Source organism: Dendrobium catenatum, unplaced genomic scaffold, assembly GCF_001605985.2.
Source record: "Dendrobium catenatum unplaced genomic scaffold, ASM160598v2 fragScaff_scaffold_672, whole genome shotgun sequence".
Taxonomy (NCBI): Eukaryota; Viridiplantae; Streptophyta; class Magnoliopsida; order Asparagales; family Orchidaceae; genus Dendrobium; species Dendrobium catenatum.
The window spans coordinates 702,049-723,116 of record NW_021319134.1 but is presented as its reverse complement, the minus strand read 5'-3'; the positions used below and the strand labels follow the sequence as shown (position 1 = coordinate 723,116).

Sequence of the window (21,068 nt, the reverse complement as noted above, 5' to 3'; positions counted from 1 at the left end):
ATGCGTAAGTCAATGGGATCTTATGGTGGCGGGTTAAAATTTTGAAGTCATGATGGAAAAGGGTTAAATTAGATGGAAGTTGGGACTAAGGCTTCGTTTGGGATGGCTTTTTTATTGCTTTATAAAATGGAGTTTTAGTACAAATTTTTTTATTTTTGTACTAAAACTCTGTTTTAGAAAGCAATAAATAAGCTGTCCCAAACGAAACCTAAATCTCATTGAGAAATGAGAAGGCTCACAATGAGTTGAGGCTTAGCAAGAGTATTCATGGAACATGTTATTTGTGCCAAGGCAAAGGGCCACAGATTAACAACAATGACATGATGATGAAGAGAACGAATATGATATTATTTTTTATATTATTTAAAATTATATAAATATCAAGTGGGTAAATAATATATTTTAAATATTAAACATATTAATGAGTTTTGAATACTATCTATGTAAGGAACTTTTATTTGGTCCGGTGAATGTACGCTCCTCTACGTTCGGCCACCAATATTTTAGCGACACATAGCATGAAGAAAAGTCGCCGACCCGACCCGATGTTTTTTGGGTTCTAGCGCGTGCGTTTTTTTAAATCCTTGACGAGCCAAACAACATCCATCACCTTTTCGATATATTTCAAATACCTAGCAAATACCGAGTTGTACCTAGTTTTTTCTAGCAATACCGAGCAAATCCCTAGCAATGCCGAGCAAATCCTGAGCAAATACTGAGTTGTACCTAGTTTTTTCTAGCAATACCGAGCAAATACCTAGCAATACCGAGCAAATCCTTAACAATACCGAGCAAATACTGAGTTGTACCTAGTTTTTTCTAGCAATACCGACCTAGCAATACCGAGCAAATCCTTAGCAATACCGAGCAAATCCTGAGCAAATACTGAGTTGTACCTAGTTTTTTCTAGCAATACCGAGCAAATACCTAGCAATACCGAGCAAATACCTAGCAATACCGAGCAAATCCCTAACAATACCGAGCAAATCCTGAGCAAATACCGAGTTGTAGAAAAACTCGGTACAACTCGGTTTTTGTATAGTTTTGGTCTTCATAGAGCGGTATTTCTTGTTTTTGCAAAGCAATACCGAGCAAATACCGAGCAATACCGAGAAAATCGCGAACATAGCATTCCCGGGTTCCGCTCTGGGTCAAGTCGTCGGGCCGCACGGTAAAGAGAGAGCACGTGGCGACATGTTATTGGCGGCCGAACGTATCTCTACGTCAGGTCAGAGGACGTAACAATTGTTCCTATGTAAGCCCGAATTTCAACTAGCACTCTGTAGAGTTAATTAGGCAATCCGGCCTAGCCGGCCTAACCGGTCGTGCCCGCGCTAGAATTGGGGAAAAACCGGCCCAGGAGACCGATGCCCCATGACCAGTCGCCCATCTTTCTGCCCCTTTTCCTCTGCGAAATAAGGGTCGGCAAGCTGTTCGATGAAGAAATGGGAAGAGTGATGGGGAGGAATGATAAGCGTGCTCGGTCTTCTTGGAGGTTGCTGAGAGAGAACGGGGGCCTCGGCCTGGCAGCGATCTCCTACGTGTCAGTGGACTACCTCCGATACTTGTCCCCCTCATGGCACGAACGTCTTCAGCCCGCCCTCTGGATCGCGCTCTCTCTCGCCGCCGTTACCCGTGTCCCGTTCTACCGAAATTGGACGGCTGAACTCCGAGCAGCAATTCCCTTCCTCGCTTCTCTCATCATCATGCTCTCCGCTCTTCTCTTTGAAGCCTTATCCGTTAGATTCTCCACCGCTGTGCTCGGCCTCGATTGGCACGTGTAATAAACGATACAGAGACCTAGATTTCTTAGAAATTTTTTTTACTGTTTCCTATCTGTTGATTGCTCAACTGTCTCTGAATCTCGAGGGTCGAAAGCACCAAGGGATGTCCTCAAGACGCGAGTTTTCTTGCTTGGAAATATGCTGTATAATATTGTTAGGTACCGACAGAAAAAAAAAAAAACCGAAATTGCGATACAAGAGTCAAGATTGCTGCATTAAGCAGCTTCACCTGCAATATTTTTGAGTTGCTGGAGATGGGTTCACTCTCTATGCTTGAACTTCACCTTTTCTGCACTGAAATCGTCTTTTCACAGCAACCAGCGACTTGAAGTATGAATACTGAAAACACAACATGCTTTGAAAAACTTTAGTTGACTTAAAAGCGACATGAGAAATACAAGCTTGGTGAGCTTTGATGTGACTGTAAAATAGGCTATGATGCACTTCTAGAGGGCTGTCATGTTGTGTCAAATACTCCATTGGGCGCTCTAGGACATTGTTTTGAACATGCTGTTGGTATGCCATTAAAATTTCTAAACGATTTTGATCTCTAATTGGATACCTCTTGCATATAGCTGAAATCATGTGTTTTTCTTGATTTTGAACTTTTCATGCACACATTTCTCAGGTGCAATAGGTTTAGCCCGTTCGAATTGATCTCTTGGCAGGAATTGTATTCGTAAGTGTCTATAGGCTAGGCAAGAGGGTACTATGTTTTGTTTTTGGCTTAAGCTAGAGGTACTCCACATGTTTGAAGTGTTTTATATTTAGAGAAGCACATAGCCGCATATTATTGTTTTGTCTTTCATCCTTTTGCCTCATGGAGGTTCAAACCTTATGGAAGCAAAATTGCTGCTCAAACCCCTGCTTAGGGAGACCAACTTGCATCGCTTGTGTCAACTTAAAAGTGCTCATGGTGGGACTCAGAGGAGCATGCACGTATAATGATCATGATAAAAATTCCAAAAAATTTTATGTTTTAGTTTATTCTACAAATTTTTTTTCCTCATGTAATGGTTTAGGCAAATTTAGGTTGTTTTTCTTAACCAATATTTTAATACAAATTGGCCTTATCTATATAATGCAAGAGGAACTTTTTGGCTAAAAAAGTTTTATTATAATTACCTTAACTCTTTCTTTCCTTCTCTTTTCTTCCTTGCTTCACGATAATTTGTATCATTGAAAACTTTTTGTTTTTTCTTGATCTCGATTGATTTGATTATCATTGAGACAACGATCCATCTTGTTTGATTCATTTTTGGAACAACATCATAAGACAATAAATTGCATTAAGTAATGCCATTTATAGGCTCATTATTTTTGGTTAACATAGAATTTGAATGTGGTTATACTCTTGCATGCATACATCTTAAGGTTTTCTTAGAAAATCTTCAAATGAACTAGAAGGACGAGGCTACGAGCTAGTGGACTCATCACATTTGGATGACGATAGGTTCTAGTTCCTATATATTCAATTTTCTGCCAAATATTACTATTATATAAAATTTAGTGTGAAGTATTTCTGTTACCATAACATTTTCTAACCTCAAATAATTTATATCTGTTACTGGTGTGGATGCTCAATCAATTTCACTTTTTGTATTAGTTCTTTCATGTTAGCTACAAGCCTATGATCAGTGTGAGTATATAGCCAGTGTGGCTTATAGTTGATCAACAAGGAAAATTCACTTATATTGCCACCTGGATAATTGAAGATGAATGCGAAGCATGGGCAAATCATATGACAATCCTTCAAACTTGGATAGACATCTAGTAATAGATAGATTTAATTTTATTTTGTTGTTTTGATGGATTTTTTTTTAATCTTTTTTTATTAATAATAAATAAGCTTACTTCAGAGTAGGAACCTTTTTGGCTGAAGGTATTGCTTGATGTTTCCTCCTCATCGTCTTCATCCTACTTATTTTCTTCCTTCTACTGTATGGTAATTTATTGTTGACTAACCATGCTACAAATATAAACCTAACAAGTTATTTATTACAACTTAGTTATAAAGTTGATTTGAAAGAAAATTATTTTAATTTTATAGATAGCATTAATTTATTATTATTTCCTTTCTGTGCTTTTTAATTCAAGTTCATGGTCATTTCTTCTCCCATTTTTTTTTTCTCTCATGGAATTGTCAAACTTCTTTGCTAAGTTTTTTTTTTTTCTTTTTTTAATGTGGACTTATTTTTTATAGAGAAAAATGCCACAGCATTTCAATATTGGCATGATTGTGAAAAAAGTTATGGTATTTTCTTTTGTATGTCATTCAATTGCTGTTGAAGTAAATAATCATTCATTCTTTTTCTCAGATCTGCATCTCCTCTTCCTGATACTGGCCAATGGTTGTTATTATCATTGAATGAGAAACTTCCTCAATTGGTGGTTGATATACTTCGGGCTCACATTGTTGGGCTACATCATTTTCTAATGTTATTCATTATGCTAGGATTCTCTGTATTATTTAACTCTATTAGGGCCCCTGGTTTGGGGCTTGCTGCAAGGTATATGTTCACAATGGCTATAGGTCGTCTTCTACGAGCCATAACCTTTGTGTCTACAATTCTTCCTTCAGTTCGACCTTGGTGTGCTTCATCAAGATTTTCTGTCCCAGCACATCCTCATCCTTGGGCTCAAAAATATTATGTTCCATATGCTTCTGATCCTAATACTATTCGTATGCTAATACAAAGTGATAATCATTTTGGTGAGTATTTTTCCTTTTAAACTTATATTTATGTACCTTAATGACTCAAAGTAATTTAGCTATATCTGTTGGTTTTCATTTATAGCAACTGTTAAGGATTATCCTGCTGAATATCGGCCAGACTGGGGAAAGATGAGTTTCTTAATAGATATATTAAGACCTAATGTCGCTGAGGGATCTACATGGTACCAATTGTTGAAAAAAGCTGGCGGTGGTTGTAATGACCTGATGTATAGTGGTCATATGCTTGTTGCAGTGCTGACTGCTATGGCATGGATGGTATTCCCTATCTCTAACAATAGTGTTATTATAGTTCTGGGTGCGTTTATTTGACCTCTTATATTGATTTTTGTGTTAATTTATTTTATGGAGAATACTACAACAACAACATCAAGCCTTTATCCCACTACATGAATCCTTTTTCTCTATTGTGTCCTTTTAAATGTCAAATTCTCATTTAAATCTAATAAAAAAAAAGTCATTCCTAATATTTTCTAACCAAGTCTTTTTAGGTTTGCCTCTACCTCTCTTAACATAGGTCAAATCTAATAACTCTACGCTCCTAATCGGGTCATTGGAAGGCCGTCATTTTATGTGACCAAACCATCTAAGGTGACTCTCTCTAATCTTACCTTCTACTGGAGCTACTCCAACCTTTTCACGTATATGCTCATTTCGTATCCTATCTCTAAGGGTACAGCCACTCATCCACCTGAGCATCCTCATCTCTACCACACTTAACTTAGTATTATGCTTCTCTTTTAATGGCCAACATTCATCACCATAAAGCATTGCAGGCCTCACTACCATCTTATAGAATTTTCCCTTAAGTTTGAGGGGTACTTTTCTATTACACAACAAGCCCGATGCATTCCTCCACCCTAAACCCTATTTTATGGAGAATGAAATAATATAATAGAAAGTGGATGCAAAACTTGTGAAATTCCGTGGTTGAATTTACAATTTCAACAAAACAGTCGGTAACAAGTAAACGAAGAAGAATAATACTCAAGAACACTTTTTTTGGATTATATATGAAAGAAAAGACGAAATACAGTTAGATTTTCAAATGGAGAGGAAGATCCAGCTCTCCCAAATCTCTAGACGCTGCTAGAGCCCAGAGCATCCTAAAAACACTATAATTTCAGCAAACAAAACCTTGCCCTAACCCTAGTAAAATCTCTTACTTAAAGCAAACAATAAACAACAAATACCCAAACAACTCTCCCCCAATTCCCTCCTAAATCTGCCATATTACCTTAACTATTTCCCCTCCAATCAGCTCTCAAATCTGCCATCTTCAATTAGGCAACATCTCTTAGTTAATCCCCTCCAAATCAGCCCTCAAATTTGCTCTCTTCAATTAGAAAATATTTCTAAATTAATCCCCTCTAAATCGACCCCCAAATCAGCCTCCAAATATGCTATCCTCCTAAACAACTCCCTCTTGATTATGAAACTTCTTAATTCCCTCCTAATGAAATCAGCTAGTCCATCAATGCTTTCCTCCCAAAGTACGACATTGTCCTCAAGGTGGAACGAACAAAACTGCTGCTGAAGCATTGACTAATTGCACTGGATTGAAAATTGATCTGACATTGGGTCGAATGATCCCTGCCTCGAGCATCTCCTTGATTAATTTCTCAATCTCTTCGTTTTGGATTTGATGTTGACGAAATTGACGAACACTGATAGGTGGGACTCCTTCCTTCAAGATGATAACATACTCTAGTTCTTGTGAAGGATTCAACCCTTAAACTTGCTGGAACACCCCTCGATGTTGTCTGGTTCATCTATCTTCTTCCCATTTTTTTCTCCTTCCAAATTCTGTAGCTCCACTAAAAGTTCCACTCCTTCACCCTTTCCTCTCCTGGGAAGTGGCTCCAAATGTGGCATCTCCTTTTCTTCCCCCAACATTTCCACCTCATGATCTTTCCCTTCCTTATCGGATTAGGGTTTCCTCCACTCCCTTGGTAGCTGGTGGCTCCTCTGCCTCCGATGATGCCGTTTTGGTTTGGAACTCAAACATCTTTCTCATCATCTCCTCCATTATGATGAACTTTTCATTGATCTTCTCATGGATGATTGAAAATAACTTTTTGAAATCTGAAATCTTTTCTACGCAATCTGATTTTAATTGTTCGATCTCCCATTTCAATACTTCTACTTTTCTTCCAGCCATGGGTGCCCGAATCGAATAGCTCTGATACTGATTTGATAGGAAGAAGATGCAGAACTTGTGAAATTCCTTGGCTAAATTTTCAATTTCAGCAAAACAGAAATCGGCAACAAGTAAACGAAGAAGAATAACACTCAAGAACACTTTTTATTGAATTGTATATGAAAGAAAAAGATAAGATACAATTGGATCTTCAATTGGAGAGGAAGATCCGGCTCTCTAAAATCTCTAAACGCCGCTAGAGCCCAAAGCACCCTAAAAACACTACAATTTCATAAAACAAGACCTCCCCCTAACCCTAGTAAAATATCTTGCTTAAAGCAAACAATAAACATTAAATACCCAAATAGCCCTTTCCCAATTCCCTCCAAAATTTGTCATATTTTCTTAATTATTTCCCCTCCAAATCAGCCCTTAAATCAACCCCAAAATCTATCCTCTTCAATTAGAAAACATCTCCTAATTAATCCTCTCTAAATCAGTCCTATTCAGTTAGAAAATATTTCCTAATTAATCTCCTCTATATCGGTCCCCAAATCATCCCCCAAATATGCTATCTTCAATTAGGAAACATCTTCTAATTAATTCATTTTGATTAAGAACCTTCCTAAATGGCTCCCTCTTGATTAGGAAACTTCTTAATTCCCTCTCAATCAAATTAGCTGGTCCATCATAATATTGCATGGTATTCAATGATTTTATTTACTTAAGAGGTTTATATATTAAATGACCATAGTTGAATGTTTGTTACAAAACAAATTTAAACGGTGAAGGTGTTCTTCTAAGCTTTTCTTTGATAACAAAAATTTTCAGGCTTTGTTGGCCTTTTTTGTTCATTATTCATCTTGGATTCTACATCAATGAAAGTGAAAGAATTTTCTATTGAAATTCTTGTAGATTTTGATTTTTCTATAGGTTGATGCTGATTAAGTTTCCTCCATTATATTGCTAAAGGGTCCCTTTTGTCTATGATGTTAATTTTGAAGGTTGCTATAAATAGAAAAGGGATTATTCATTGATATTCATAGAATTTATTTATTTGAAAATTGGATGTTGACTGTTGATGCTGATTAAGTTTCATCCATGATATTGCTAAAGGGTCCCTTTTGTCTACGATGTTAATTTTGAAGGTTGCTATAAATAGAAAAGGGATTATTCATTGATATTCATAGAATTTATTTATTTTAAAATTGGATGTTGACTTCATTCAATTGAAACTCATTATTCTATGATGCTTATAATTTATGTCATTTTGTGGTCGTCTCACTAGACATGTTTGATTAGTAGTATGTTACGTGTTACAAATAAACTTGATTTGCTAAATATAGGTGCTGTTTGATTGGAATACTTTACAAAGTGATGTAAAGTATTTCAAATGCAGCGGTTTTGAAAATTTTGGTGTTTGGTTGGAATACAAAGTGGAGCAAAGTAAAGTAAGTGTAATGCAAATCATTTTAGTTTATTTTTGAAGTAAATCAAACTTGCCCAATTTTGAGTGAGAACTGTTTAAACCACAAGCAAGCTTGTCTGATCGCTGCCCACCTCCGCGTCGGTCACCACCAGCCGATGCTGCCACCCACCGTCGCCACCCCCACCAGACACCAACACCGCCGACCACCACCGCCGGCCTCCACCACCTCCACTAGTGTCTGTTACCACCCGTCACTGACCACCACCACCACCACCGTCGCCGACCACCACCACTCGCCGTTGGGCCACTACCACCCTCCGTCGGCCGTCACAATCCGTTGTCGGCCGCCACCAATCACCACCACTGCCAGCCATCTCCGCTGGCCACCACCACGACTGAAGCCACCACCTGTTGCCGGTCACCACCCCACCACCACCTCCCTTGCTAGCCGCCATAATTTTTGGACTTTACACTACATTCATTATTTCAAATCAAATAAAAAAAAAAAACCATTCACTTGCATTTGGAATTTAGTCCCTTGATCAAATGAGTGGCTTGAAGAATTCTTGGAGAGATTTTCTTTTTATACAAGCATGAGACTTAATGATTTTGGTGAATTATTTCCTTTCTTCCTATTTTTTCTCCTTTACTTTTCTATGCTTTCATTATTGGTTTGATAGTGTGATTGTGTTTGTCAGATTTAACTTCAATCTAGGTGTTTGTCAAGTGCATGAATTTCAATTTTGTGTGTGGCTTTCTTGATTCTTATTCGTGCTTTACTATTGAGTTTTTACTCGAATTCATTTCCATTATATTTTTTTTCTTTGTCAAGATATTCAATATATTTTTTGGAAGAATAGTTTGACTTGTGAATTTTATATGCATTTTGTATGATTTCTGGCACTTATATTAGATAGCATTGGAAACCTAAAACAGTGAGCCATTCTATGTCACCTATACCCCTGCAGTGTATGGGTAGTTTGAGAGTCAAAATTGACATAAGAAGGACCGGCAAATGCGTCTAGCTGTGCACAAATATTTCTTTCTTAGGTCACCCACACGTGAGTGAGTTTTCTTGAACACATAATTAGTTTCATTAATTGATGTAATTGATGTACACACATTTAGTTAGTGGACTTGTGCATCAGGCCTAGTAGTTAAACAACTCAACCTTATTCCCATGTTTTTTTGGAAATTTCAAATTCCAGGAAGCTTACGGAGGTTGGACGTCTGCTTTGATATGGTTCCTAGTCCTCCATAGTGCACAGAGGGAGATTCGTGAACGCCACCATTATAGTGTGGATGTTGTTGTTGCTATCTATGTTGGTATTCTTTTATGGAAGATGACCGGCTTTATATGGTCGAACAAAGACACTTCTAAATCCAAACGACTCGCCAGGCTCGATGAACTTCAAGGTAGACTAACACAAGCAGTAAAGGACTCAGACATAGATGATATAAGAGAACTCTTGAAGGAAGTGGAGTTGGCCGGCCAAGAGCGAGGAGGTTTCCCCCAATGGATGATATATGTGTTTGCAGTAATTGCCACTTCTTTCAGCCTCGCCACTGTTTTATTCGCATTCACGTTGACTAGTGATGGCTGATCTCTCACAAGATTATTGCAGGATTCCTGGTGAGCTATTTTCTGTAATTTTAGCTAATGGTATTTTTCTCCCATTCTAGCATTTCGTATTTTGAAAGGTTTACTTGGGCTGATAAATCATCATTTGCTAGAGTATGGGGCATTGGCTTGTATGTTAGGGAGTTTTTAAGACAATTTTTTTTCCCTGTTTGATTCCCTCGAGAAAAACTAGTATTCAGTTGTGTTTATTCATCTTTTATAGTTTACCTTCCAAAAAACCAGGCTACTACGGTTTAGGGAAAGATCATAATTCGTGTTTCACTAATCAATTAAATTTGACAGTTTAATTATGCATCTTGGCTTGTGTACCATCAGGACTTTAATGTTATGTGCTTCAACTAATTTCATCTGCATCGAGAATGGTGTTTTGAGTACAACTAATATGTTGTTGAGAAATAATTGTAATACTCTTCTACGAGAAATTCACTTAGTCCTGGTTTCAATTTCATTGAAATTCCTTATGTTGGTCATCAATGGAGGAGTGAATATGGATAATTTTGGAGAGACCAAAATTACTGTCATCTCTCCACAATAATGAAATGTACTTATTTCCACAATAATGAAATGTACTTCCAACAAAAAGTATTAAAACTACTACGAATTTGTTTTGATTGCACATTTCTTTATTTTCCAGATTGTTCTGTCAATATACAATTTTGTTTGCATTTTTTTGACATGTGGAAGAAATTTTCCTCCAATTAATCATTATCGATGCATATTGTATAATATTATTAAGTATTATTCGGTAATTTATTTTCAATATTTTTTATATGCTAAAATAGCTTGCGACTTTCTAGATATACAACCAATCAATTAAAAATCTGTCCATTTTTGGCATGATTATGTTAATTGAGTTGTATGTTCTTTGCAATTCTGAAAATACTTGGCTTAGGAAAAAAAAATTGCATATGGATTGAATTTTTTTTGTTTCTAGAATGTCCATACAGAAATATTAATATTTAAGATCATACTTGGATTTTTATTTTATTTCTAATTTATTTTATGTTTTCACTCAAAATGAAAAATATGTTTGGATGCTCTACTTATTTTTTGTTCCCAGAAACAAAAAATAGAATACAATTTTGAAAATTAGTATAAAAATATAATCATTATTTTTATTTATGATAATTAAGTCCATTTAATTCATATTTTACTCATCAAAGCACTATATGATGCACCGACATTTCTTCTCAAAGAGGCATGCAGTGTCCGACACGTATCTGACATAGCACGCATCGGACACGCAAAAAATGTGTCCAATTTCAAAAAATATTAAATACAAATTTGATACACGTGTTTGAGACGCATGTCTTATATATTTTATAAAATTTTTTAAATATAATTTCTTGTATTTAAAATTTTTATTTATTTAAATATAAAAACTTTTTAAGAATAAATTCTAGTTAAATGACTTGGTATTTCTAAATTATTTTAAATATTAAACTTATTCAATTTTTATTCACTATTTTTAAAATATAAAAATTATGAAACCATGTCCAACTCATGTTTGTGTCCTCTATTTTCAATAATTGATGTGTCCCGTGTCCTTGTCATGTCATGTCTGTGTCGCAGTGTCCGTATCTATGCATCATAGAGCACTAATTATCACTTGTAAAACCTATTGAAGCCTTAATTTAAATTTCTATCATAATCTTTAAATAATTAGTAACTTGTTTAGTTAACTGTATATTTAATTAGTAAAATCATAATTTAATTAGTATTTAATTATATCAATTTTTTTAGGATATTTGAGCCATTAAGGCAAACTCCCACACACATACACCACATATCCGAGCATTGAACCCAATATCTCTTGATTAGTATCCAAAGCTCTCAACTAACAGATCAAGGTGAGCTATGTTTATCAACTTTAAATGATTGAAAGAAGGGTGGGTTACTTAAATTTTAATAACTTAATTAAATTATTAATTAAGTCATAATTAATTATAAAAATTAATTATAAAAATGATTACTTTTTAATTAATTTGAGTAATTAATTATTCCATACTTAATTATCATAATTGAATAACAATAATAAGTATCGATCTTAATCATTATTAAATCAGTTTCTAATTAGGTTAAGTAAATTCGTAATTACTGATTATTCTTATTAATTGTGAGTTAATTGTTTATCTTAGGCTTAATTAGCTTTATTAGAAATAAGAAAATATTAATTATTTTAAGAATAACCTTAAGTAGGCTGAATAACTTATTAATTACAAATTACTTCAAATAAGTAAACAGTTAATTATCTAATGCTTGCCTATCAGCATTTAGTATTAAATAATCTCTTTATTAAATCAAATTAATCATTAATCAATGATAATTAACTATCTTTTTACTAGTTAGTTCATTAATTTATTCTGATAAATCTATTGTAATTATGTTTAATTGAAAACCTTAATTAGCTTCTATTTAACTTTAAAATTTACTTAATGATTAATTACTTTAATTAATTATTTTATCCTTAATTATCATAATTAGACAACGTTGAATCTTACTGATCCTAAATATAATAAGAAATAATCCTTAATTAACCTAATAACTCCCCGGTTTGTTTTATTAGTCTAATCTACCTAAAATGAATTTACCAAAAATGCTAACTTAGGCTTCCTTCAAAACATATAAAAACACATAAGGATGTTTTTCACAATTTCAAAAAATAATCTTTTTTGTTTAAAAAATAAGAAATGGATCATATTGTCAAGCATATATTTTTTTTACTCTAATGTCTGTTTTTGAAAGTAGAAAACCAAAATATAGAAAATAAAAGTGAATCCAAACATGAGTTGAATTTTTTGATATGTTTGGTGGATTTTAATTGGTAGACAACTAAGTGCTGAATATTAGATAATTATTGAGCATCGTTGCCGAGTGATAATTCCCAACTCTCGAATTCTAGTGTAGGCTTATCTATCCAATTAGCCCTTTGGTGGCTCTGCCTTTCCCCACCTAAATTAAATCCAACTTTGGAGGTGTCCTACAGCTACAAGTACTCACAATGTCGATTATTCCTGTTTCTACTTCCTGCTCCTTTCAAAGAGATATCAGATGCCCAATCCCTCCATGTTAGTGAAGCCTGTTGAGTTACTAGGTTTCACAAGGCCCATTTCAAAAGCCTTTGTGCCCTAAAAATCAAACTACTTCAAGGCTACTGCAATCACAATCAACAAGGATAAATGTAATGGGCCAGATGGCATGAAGAATGAGTTTGAAGCCTCTGATGATGCCTACATTCTAAACATAATTGAGTATGCCGGAATTGAGCTGTTTTATTCCTACAGAGTCGTTGCCTGCTCCACTTGTGCTATTATCATGGACAAAGGCTCCATCGATCACTCTGATGACTCTTTTCTTGATGAAAGCCAAATTGAGAACAATCATGTTCTGAGCATCTCATATCCAAAAACATATTGTCTCATCCACATCCATAAGGGGAGCTTTACTGAATGTAGTTTAGGCGCAACATCTCTACGGTTTAGATTCTTTAGTAATTTCTAGTTTTCTGAGACTGTTTAGTACTTCGTTAATTTGGTCATTACTTGGCTTCCAATGTTTGGTGATTTGTAGTTTGGTGACTCAGACCAATACTTTGTGATTATTGCTTATGACGACGGAATATACAATTTCTAATGTTAAAAAAAAAAACATGACGGTTGTCTTAGTAGTTTGGGTTGTGTTTTTATGGTTATTATCATTAAAATATTTTATCCGTATAACTTTAGCCCTCGAGAAACTAAAAATATTACCTTAATTGTAGCATTTCTTAGTTACGTTTCTAAACATGCTGATTGTAGCCTTTAGCAATGGTTTTAAAAATTGTTATTTTTATTATAAAAAATAGCAATAGCCAAACTACTGCTATAATAAGACATACCTTGCAAAGTTCTAGATCAAATGAGCAACAATTTATCTTTATCATGACAATAATTAAAATCATTGCAAAAGCCTACATTATAGTAGCCCAACCCATCTTTTTACCTCTCTCGTTTTCTAAACCTCGGTCGAGCTTACTGTTGACCTTGTTCATTCCGGCTTGAATCGGCCTCTGTAAATCTCCTCTTCTCCCTACATTTTAATGTAGAATCTGATTTTTAGTTTGTATTTCATTCCTTAACTTTTTAAGAATAAGTTTTTATAATTATGCTCTTGATTTATGTTTTTTATATTAAAAATGAGATCACTTATATGCCTAGATCTTATTTATTTGCATTTTGATGCAAAATATAATATGAGGTTTTTTAAAGTGGGGCAAAAGGGACCCTAGAGATTATGATACCTGCATAGCAGGTGGGGCAAAAGGGACCCCTAAAGAGGCAAAAGGGACCTCTATGTAATTCAATGGCGATAATGCCAGGTTTACCTGGGCTCCATTGAATAATGTAAAGAAAGTTTAGCCAAATCTTTTATAGATTAAAATTGATATTCAGTTAAATTTCATAAGAAGTAAATATTAAAGTTAATTATGAATTTCTGATGATTTTAATGTTTAATTATTTTCAATGATTGTACTTTAAATGTTAATTAATTTGCAATGCTTACTGAGACTCATAGCTCACCAGTATTTTTCTTACTGGCTGTTGTTACAGGAAAGGGAAAAGAGAAGATCCTAGCAGATTAAATTGACAAGTATTCCATAAGTTATGTTATGTTAGTTTTTATCCTTATTTAATGTTTAAACTTGAGGTAGGTAATATAACCAATAGTGTATTACTTTGAATTTTTGTAATGGATATGTAAGTATCTTAAGTTAAAAATTTATAGTTACTAGTTGCTTCCGTTTTGATAAGATGAATGAGAACTTTTAAATGTTTTATAAAAATTATCAAAGGTATTAAAGGGATCTTATGATCAAATGATGAATTTTATGACAGTAATACTCCATGTACTGTTAAGGGGTATTGTGGGGTGTTACAAAAGTGGTATCAGAGCAAAGATTTAAGGTTCTGAGGATTTAATTACAGAAGCATAAGCAAATTAAGTTGTCTATAAATTTAAAATAAGATCTGATGGAATGACTACAGAGCCTAGGTAAGTGTAGTATTTTTAAGTTAGAGCTAAGTCTAACTTCATTGGAATTATATGTAACCTTATTTTGGCTTGTAAGTAAGCATATGAAAATAACCTCTAGCTAGGAATACATGATTATAAATGTACAACTTTTGATGTAATGCATTGTAGATATAATGGCTGATAGAATACCTAAAGAGATTGAGGGTCAGTCATCTCAGCTTGTTAGGATCTCTGATGATCCTAAAAATGTTGCACCAGTAGGAGGCAGTGCACCCAGTATAGATCCTACACTAGTAGTATCTAATGCAGTTAATGAAATGTCAGGGAACCTAGTGCAAATACAAATGATCAGTATGTTGATGCATATGATGAAAAAGATGCAGTCTATGGTGGGATCTGTAGTACCTGTGGTTCCACCTGTAGTTACACCGATCAGTCCTACCACTCCTGGTAGTAGTATAAATGTTAAGGCAGGTGATCTTGCTAGTGCATAAGTGGATAAGCATCTAAAGCTTTTCCAGAGTTTAAAACTTCCATTATTTAAAGGAGAAGTAGATGCAAGAAGTGCTGAATATTGGATTATCATGATAGAGAATGTCTTAAATATAATAAGATGTCCTAAGAATCGACGTGTATCTCTAGCAAGCTTTATGCTAGAAGGTGAAGCAGAAAGATAGTGGAGGGGACAACAACTGGAGAAATTCAGAGGTAGATCAGAGGAATAAATTATGTATGAAGAATTTGAGCAAGTCTTCAGAGAGTGGTATGTTCCTCCATCAGCAAGGCAGACAATGCAGAAAAGTTTTGTAAATCTTAAACAAGGAACAAAGAATGTTATACAGTAAGAAGCAGAATTTATAGCCAAGTCAAGGTATGCTCCACATCTTATCAATACTCCAGAGGAAAAGTGTTATAGATTCCTGAAGGATTTGAGGAATTCATTGAGACAACCTTTAAACTCTCTTCGCATAAAAGAATTTTCTGAACTGGTTGAAAGTGCCAGATTGTTGGAGAATGACATAGAAGTGGTGAACCAGAAATGTGATAATAATGATAGAAAGAGACAAGGTGACCATAGGAGTGGATCATCAAAAAGATAGAAATTTTATCATAAGCCACAGCAGTAGTCTACAAGGGTTCCTGTGATACCAGTTTGTGCAACTTGTGGAAAGTCTCATCTAGGAAGATGCCTGATAAATTCAGGAAAATATTATATGTGTGGAGAATCATGTCATATCAAGAGAAGTTGTCCAAAGAATGTTCAAGGAGGCATAGAATTTAGAGGCAGTTAGAAGACAAATAAGTACAGATGTGCCAGATCACAGATGCATTAACCTGCTTTGAAGAAAAGGAGAAACCTAAAGAGAAGTAGTCAGATCAGCACCTACTTGAGTAATTGCCTTGACTTCTCAAGAGGCCAAGGACTCTCCTGAGGTGGTTACATGTACGTTAAATATCTCATATTTATCTATTAGAGTACTTTTTTTTTTATTCTGGTGCGTAGCATTTATTTATATATGAGATGTTTTGTGAGCAATTACATGTAAAGCGTGTTATTTTTACTCCCGGAGTGAGTGTTAGATTACCTGTGGGTGATCATTTAAATGTTAGTCCTATATGTTCAGTCAATTTTATGATAGCTGCATAAAGTTTTAAGTAAACTTGATAGTACTTCAATTAGTGGAGTTTGAAGTAATTTTGGAAATGAATTGGTTGGTTAGATATTTTGCCACCATAGAATGTTGGAAGAAAATTGTTAGGTTTGATTTGCCTGGAGGAGATATATTTGATTTCTAATGTGAAAGGGGAATTGTTTCCTCATTAATTGCTTCTAGTTAGGTGCATAAAAGTCTAAGAGCGGGTGACATGATTTTCTTAGTAAAGTTAGAAGCAACTAAAGAGAAAAGTGATGATATAAATTTCATTCCTATAATGAATGAATTTGTTGATATATTCTCTGAGGAATGGAAGGATTTACCTCCAGAAAGAGAAGTGGAATTTTTATTAAATCTTAAACCTGAAACAAATCCCATTGTGAAATCACCTTACATAATGACAACCAAGGAATTACAATAGTTGAAAAGTCAGTTGGTTGAACTAATTGAAAAGGGTTTTATCAGACCTAGTTCATCTCCTTGGAGTGCACCAGTGTTATTTGATAAAAAAAAATGGTTCTATGAGACTCTGTATAGATTACAGAGAATTAAATAAGGTGGTAATAAAAAAAAAATAAACACATCTTTCTAGAATTGACGATCTATTTGATCAGTTGGCAAATGCTTATGTATTTTTCAAGATTGACTTGAGATCAGGTTATCATCAAGTTAGGGTGAAAGAATGTGATATTGAGAAGACTGTTTTTGACACCAGATATGGGCACTACGAATTTTTGTTTATGTCATTTGATTTAACCAATGCCCCTACAGTATTCATGGATATGATGAACAGAATTTTCAAACCTTATCTAGATCAATTTGTAATTATGTTTATTGATGACATTTTTAATCTATACCAAGGATGAAAAAGATCATGTGGATCACTTGAACATTGTGTTAGAACTCTTAAGACAACATAAATTGTTTGATAAATATTCCAAATGTGAGTTCTGGTTAAAGAAAATTTCATTTTTGGGACACATTGTCATTAAAGAAGGAATATCAGTAGATCCAGAAAAGATCGAAGCAGTAGTAGACTGGTCAAGACCCACTAATATGACAGAGGTCAGAAGTTTCTTGGGATTAATAAGATATTACAGAAGATTTGTTTAAAGCTTTTCTCAAATTGCTTTGCCTTTATCTTAAGATAACAAGGAAGGACATTAAATTTGAGTGAATTGATGATTGTGAGCAGAGTTTTAAATAATTAAAACAGTGTTTAACAACTGCAGCAGTGATGATAATTCCTTCTGGAACTGAAGGATTTCAGTTGTTCAATGAAGCATCCCTAAAAGGATTAGGTTGTGTTAATGCAAAAAAAAAAAGTGATTGCCTACGCTTTCAGACATTTGAAGCCTTATGAAAAGAATTATCCAACCCATGATCTAGAATTGGTTGTAATAGTAATTGCATTGAAAATTTGGAGACACTATTTGTATGGGGTAAGATGTGAAATCTTTGCAGATCATAAGAGTTTGAAATATATTTTCACTCAGAAGAAATTAAATTTGAGACAAAGAAGATGATTGAAATTAATAAAAGATTGTGATATTGACATCCAGTACTGTCCGAGCAAAGCTAATGTAGTGGCTGATGCATTGAACAGAAAGTCCAAAATATAGGTGAATTGTATGTTGACTAATGAAGGAAGATTGATTAGAGAAATGGAAAACTTGCAATTGGAAGTCTGAGTGCAAGGAGATCAAGCTCCAATTAACCTTAATCAAATGATAGTGCATCCTTCATTGGAGGAAAGAATCAAAGAAGCTCAGAAGAATAGTATTTAATATTAGAAGTTTATAGAGCAAGTACAATCATGATCAATAAAAGATCTCAGTATTGATGAACATGGCAGAATCAGGAGTAACATGCATTTGTGAATATCAAAAGAGTCAGAATTGATTCAGGAAATTTTATATGAAGCATATAATTCAGAATATTCAATCCATCCTAAAAGCACAAAGATTATAAGGATTTGAAGACCTTATTTTGGTGGTCAGGAATGAAAATAGATGTAACAGAATATATGATTAAGTGTGCAAAATGTCAAGTTGTTTAAGCTGAACATTAGAAACCTGTGACATTTTGCAATCTCTACCAATCCCAGAATGGAAGTGGGAGGAAATAACTATGGACTTTGTTATAGGATTTCCCAGGTCAAGGCAATGACATGAAAGTAATTAGGTTGTAATCGACAGACTAACAAAGTCAGCCCATTTTCTACCTATCTGTCAAATTGATTCAGTGGAGAAATTGTCAAAGTTATTTTGAAGGAAATCATCTGATTATATGGAATTTTCAAAGCTATTGTATCAGATTGAGATGGACGTTTTACATCCAAGCTGTGGAGGAATATTCATGAAAGTTTGGGCATTAAACTGAAGTTCAGTATTGTTTTTCATCCACAAAGACTAATTCAAGTGCTGAAAGATTTGTTGAGATTGTGTATTTTGAATTTTGGAGGTAGCACGGAAGATCATATTCCATTAATATAATTTATTTATAATAATAGCTACCAATCCAGTATCAAGATGGCTCCATATGAATCTTTATATGGCAGAAAGTGCAGAACTCCATTAAGTTGGGTTGAAATAGGTGAAAGATAATTGATGGGCCCGCAGTTGGTAGATCAAGCTACTAAATAGGTTCGATTAATCAGAGATAAACTAAAAGCAGCTCAAGACTGTCAACAGAAATATTATGATCTCAAGCATAAAATGATAGAATTTGAAGTGGGAGATTTTATATTCCTTAAGGTGAGACTAATGAAAGGTGTGGCTAGGTTTGGCCATGATGGAAAGCTTAGTCCTAGATACATTGGTCCATTTGAAATCCTTGAAAGAGTGGGACAAGTTACTTATAAGCTGGCATTACCTACAACATGTCTGATGTTCATAATATTTTCCATGTATCAATGCTACGAAAATTGGTTACAAATGAAGGTCAAAATATTCCTCAGAAAGATATTGAACTTCAAAAAAAAAAAAAAAAAAAAAAGATTTAACTTAAATAGAAGAACCTAAATTGATATTGAAAAGGAATATTCGTAAACTGAGAAACAAAATGATTCCTTTTGCAAATGTAAAATGGAAGAATAGATCGATAAAACAACCTAACTGGGAAAAAGAAGAGGAATTGAAGCTGAGATTTCCTCATCTGTTTGAAGATGTATGAAATGTTGAATTTCGTGGACGAAATTCTATTAAGGAGGGGTGATTGTAATATTCTGAAATGACGGGTAAAGAAATTTTTATTTATCTAATATATTTAATTTAGTTATCTAATTTATAAAATGATATTAATTAATAGAAACTTTATTTAAATAATTAGAGGTCTGAAAGGATGCAAGTCTTGGACAATTGGTTGCTTGGTGGGCCCGTTTTCAGTTTCTGCTTTTGGATAAGGGGAGGGCGGACGTTTCCTGGGAAGAGGGGAAGCCAATTCACGATTTTGATGAGTGAAAATTTGTTGTTGGAGAGGAGGCTATTAACAGTTATGAAAGGAGAAGTCGCGCAGGCGGTCTGAATGCATGAGATCGGTCTGTGCTAGAATTCCTTGTAGAAAAATTCGGTAAAAGGGCTGATATATACTGTATTCGGTTTTGTGTTCTGGATCCCTGATTCAAATCAGGTAAGTGTAAAACAAGGTTTAATATGTTCATCTAAATGTTTTCCTATTTAATACTGTTTTGGAAAGATGTTAATTTACTTGCATATGGTATGCAATTTTAATTGTGTACAGATTAGAACAGAAATGATTATGAAGCATGCAACAACTTATGTATACTGAAAAGTTTAGTGAATATCAATTTAAAAGTAAAGTTTGGCTATAATTGAAGTATAACTTACAAATGTAGATGGGACGAAAGGGTTCCCATATATGAAACTACATTGTAAGTGGGGCAAAAGGGACCCTAGAGATTATGATACCTGCATAGCAGGTGGGGCAAAAGGGACCCCTAAAGAGGCAAAAGGGACCTCTATGTAATTCAATGGCGATAATGCCAGGTTTACCTGGGCTCCATTGAATAATGTAAAGAAAGTTTAGCCAAATCTTTTATAGATTAAAATTGATATTCAGTTAAATTTCATAAGAAGTAAATATTAAAGTTAATTATGAATTTCTGATGATTTTAATGTTTAATTATTTTCAATGATTGTACTTTAAATGTTAATTAATTTGCAATGCTTACTGAGACTCATAGCTCACCAGTATTTTTCTTACTGACTGTTGTTACAGGAAAGGGAAAAGAGAAGATCCTAGCAGATTAAATTGACAAGTATTCCATAAGTTATGTTATGTTAGTTTTTATCCTTATTTAATGTTTAAACTTGAGGTAGGTAATATAACCAATAGTGTATTACTTTGAATTTTTGTAATGGATATGTAAGTATCTTAAGTTAAAAATTTATAGTTACTAGTTGCTTCCGTTTTGATAAGATGAATGAGAACTTTTAAATGTTTTATAAAAATTATCAAAGGTATTAAAGGGATCTTATGATCAAATGATGAATTTTATGACAGTAATACTCCATGTACTGTTAAGGGGTATTGTGGGGTGTTACATATAGTATATTCTTTTAAACTCTAAACGGAGTTAAGTTTCATCTAATTTTAAAATGAATATTTATGTGATATGATATATGGAATGGAACCGATGTAGAGAGGATC

At 34.2% G+C, this 21,068-nt stretch overlaps 1 protein-coding gene across 4 annotated transcripts; it reads left to right on the top strand.

Annotated features, from left to right (window-relative positions):
- The first annotated feature begins 1,330 nt into the window (after positions 1 to 1,330).
- On the top strand, positions 1,331 to 20,869 carry LOC110100879. Of its 4 annotated transcripts, XR_003701096.1 has the most exons (6): positions 1,331 to 1,780; positions 4,103 to 4,497; positions 4,583 to 4,776; positions 9,296 to 9,720; positions 14,319 to 14,370; positions 20,637 to 20,869. XR_003701096.1 is itself a non-coding variant. In XM_020828600.2 (5 exons), exons 1-4 carry the CDS (start codon positions 1,368 to 1,370, stop codon positions 9,689 to 9,691), a joined length of 1,398 nt encoding a protein of 465 aa, XP_020684259.1. In that variant the 5' UTR covers positions 1,331 to 1,367; the 3' UTR covers positions 9,692 to 9,720; positions 14,319 to 14,585. The 4 variants fall into 4 exon arrangements, 3 of the variants coding, with proteins under 3 accessions (XP_020684259.1, XP_028551600.1, XP_020684251.1); XM_020828600.2 differs by lacking the exon at positions 20,637 to 20,869 and having other exon boundaries at positions 14,319 to 14,585; XM_028695767.1 differs by lacking the exons at positions 14,319 to 14,370; positions 20,637 to 20,869 and adding an exon at positions 10,045 to 10,311.
- Positions 20,870 to 21,068: the final 199 nt, after the last annotated feature.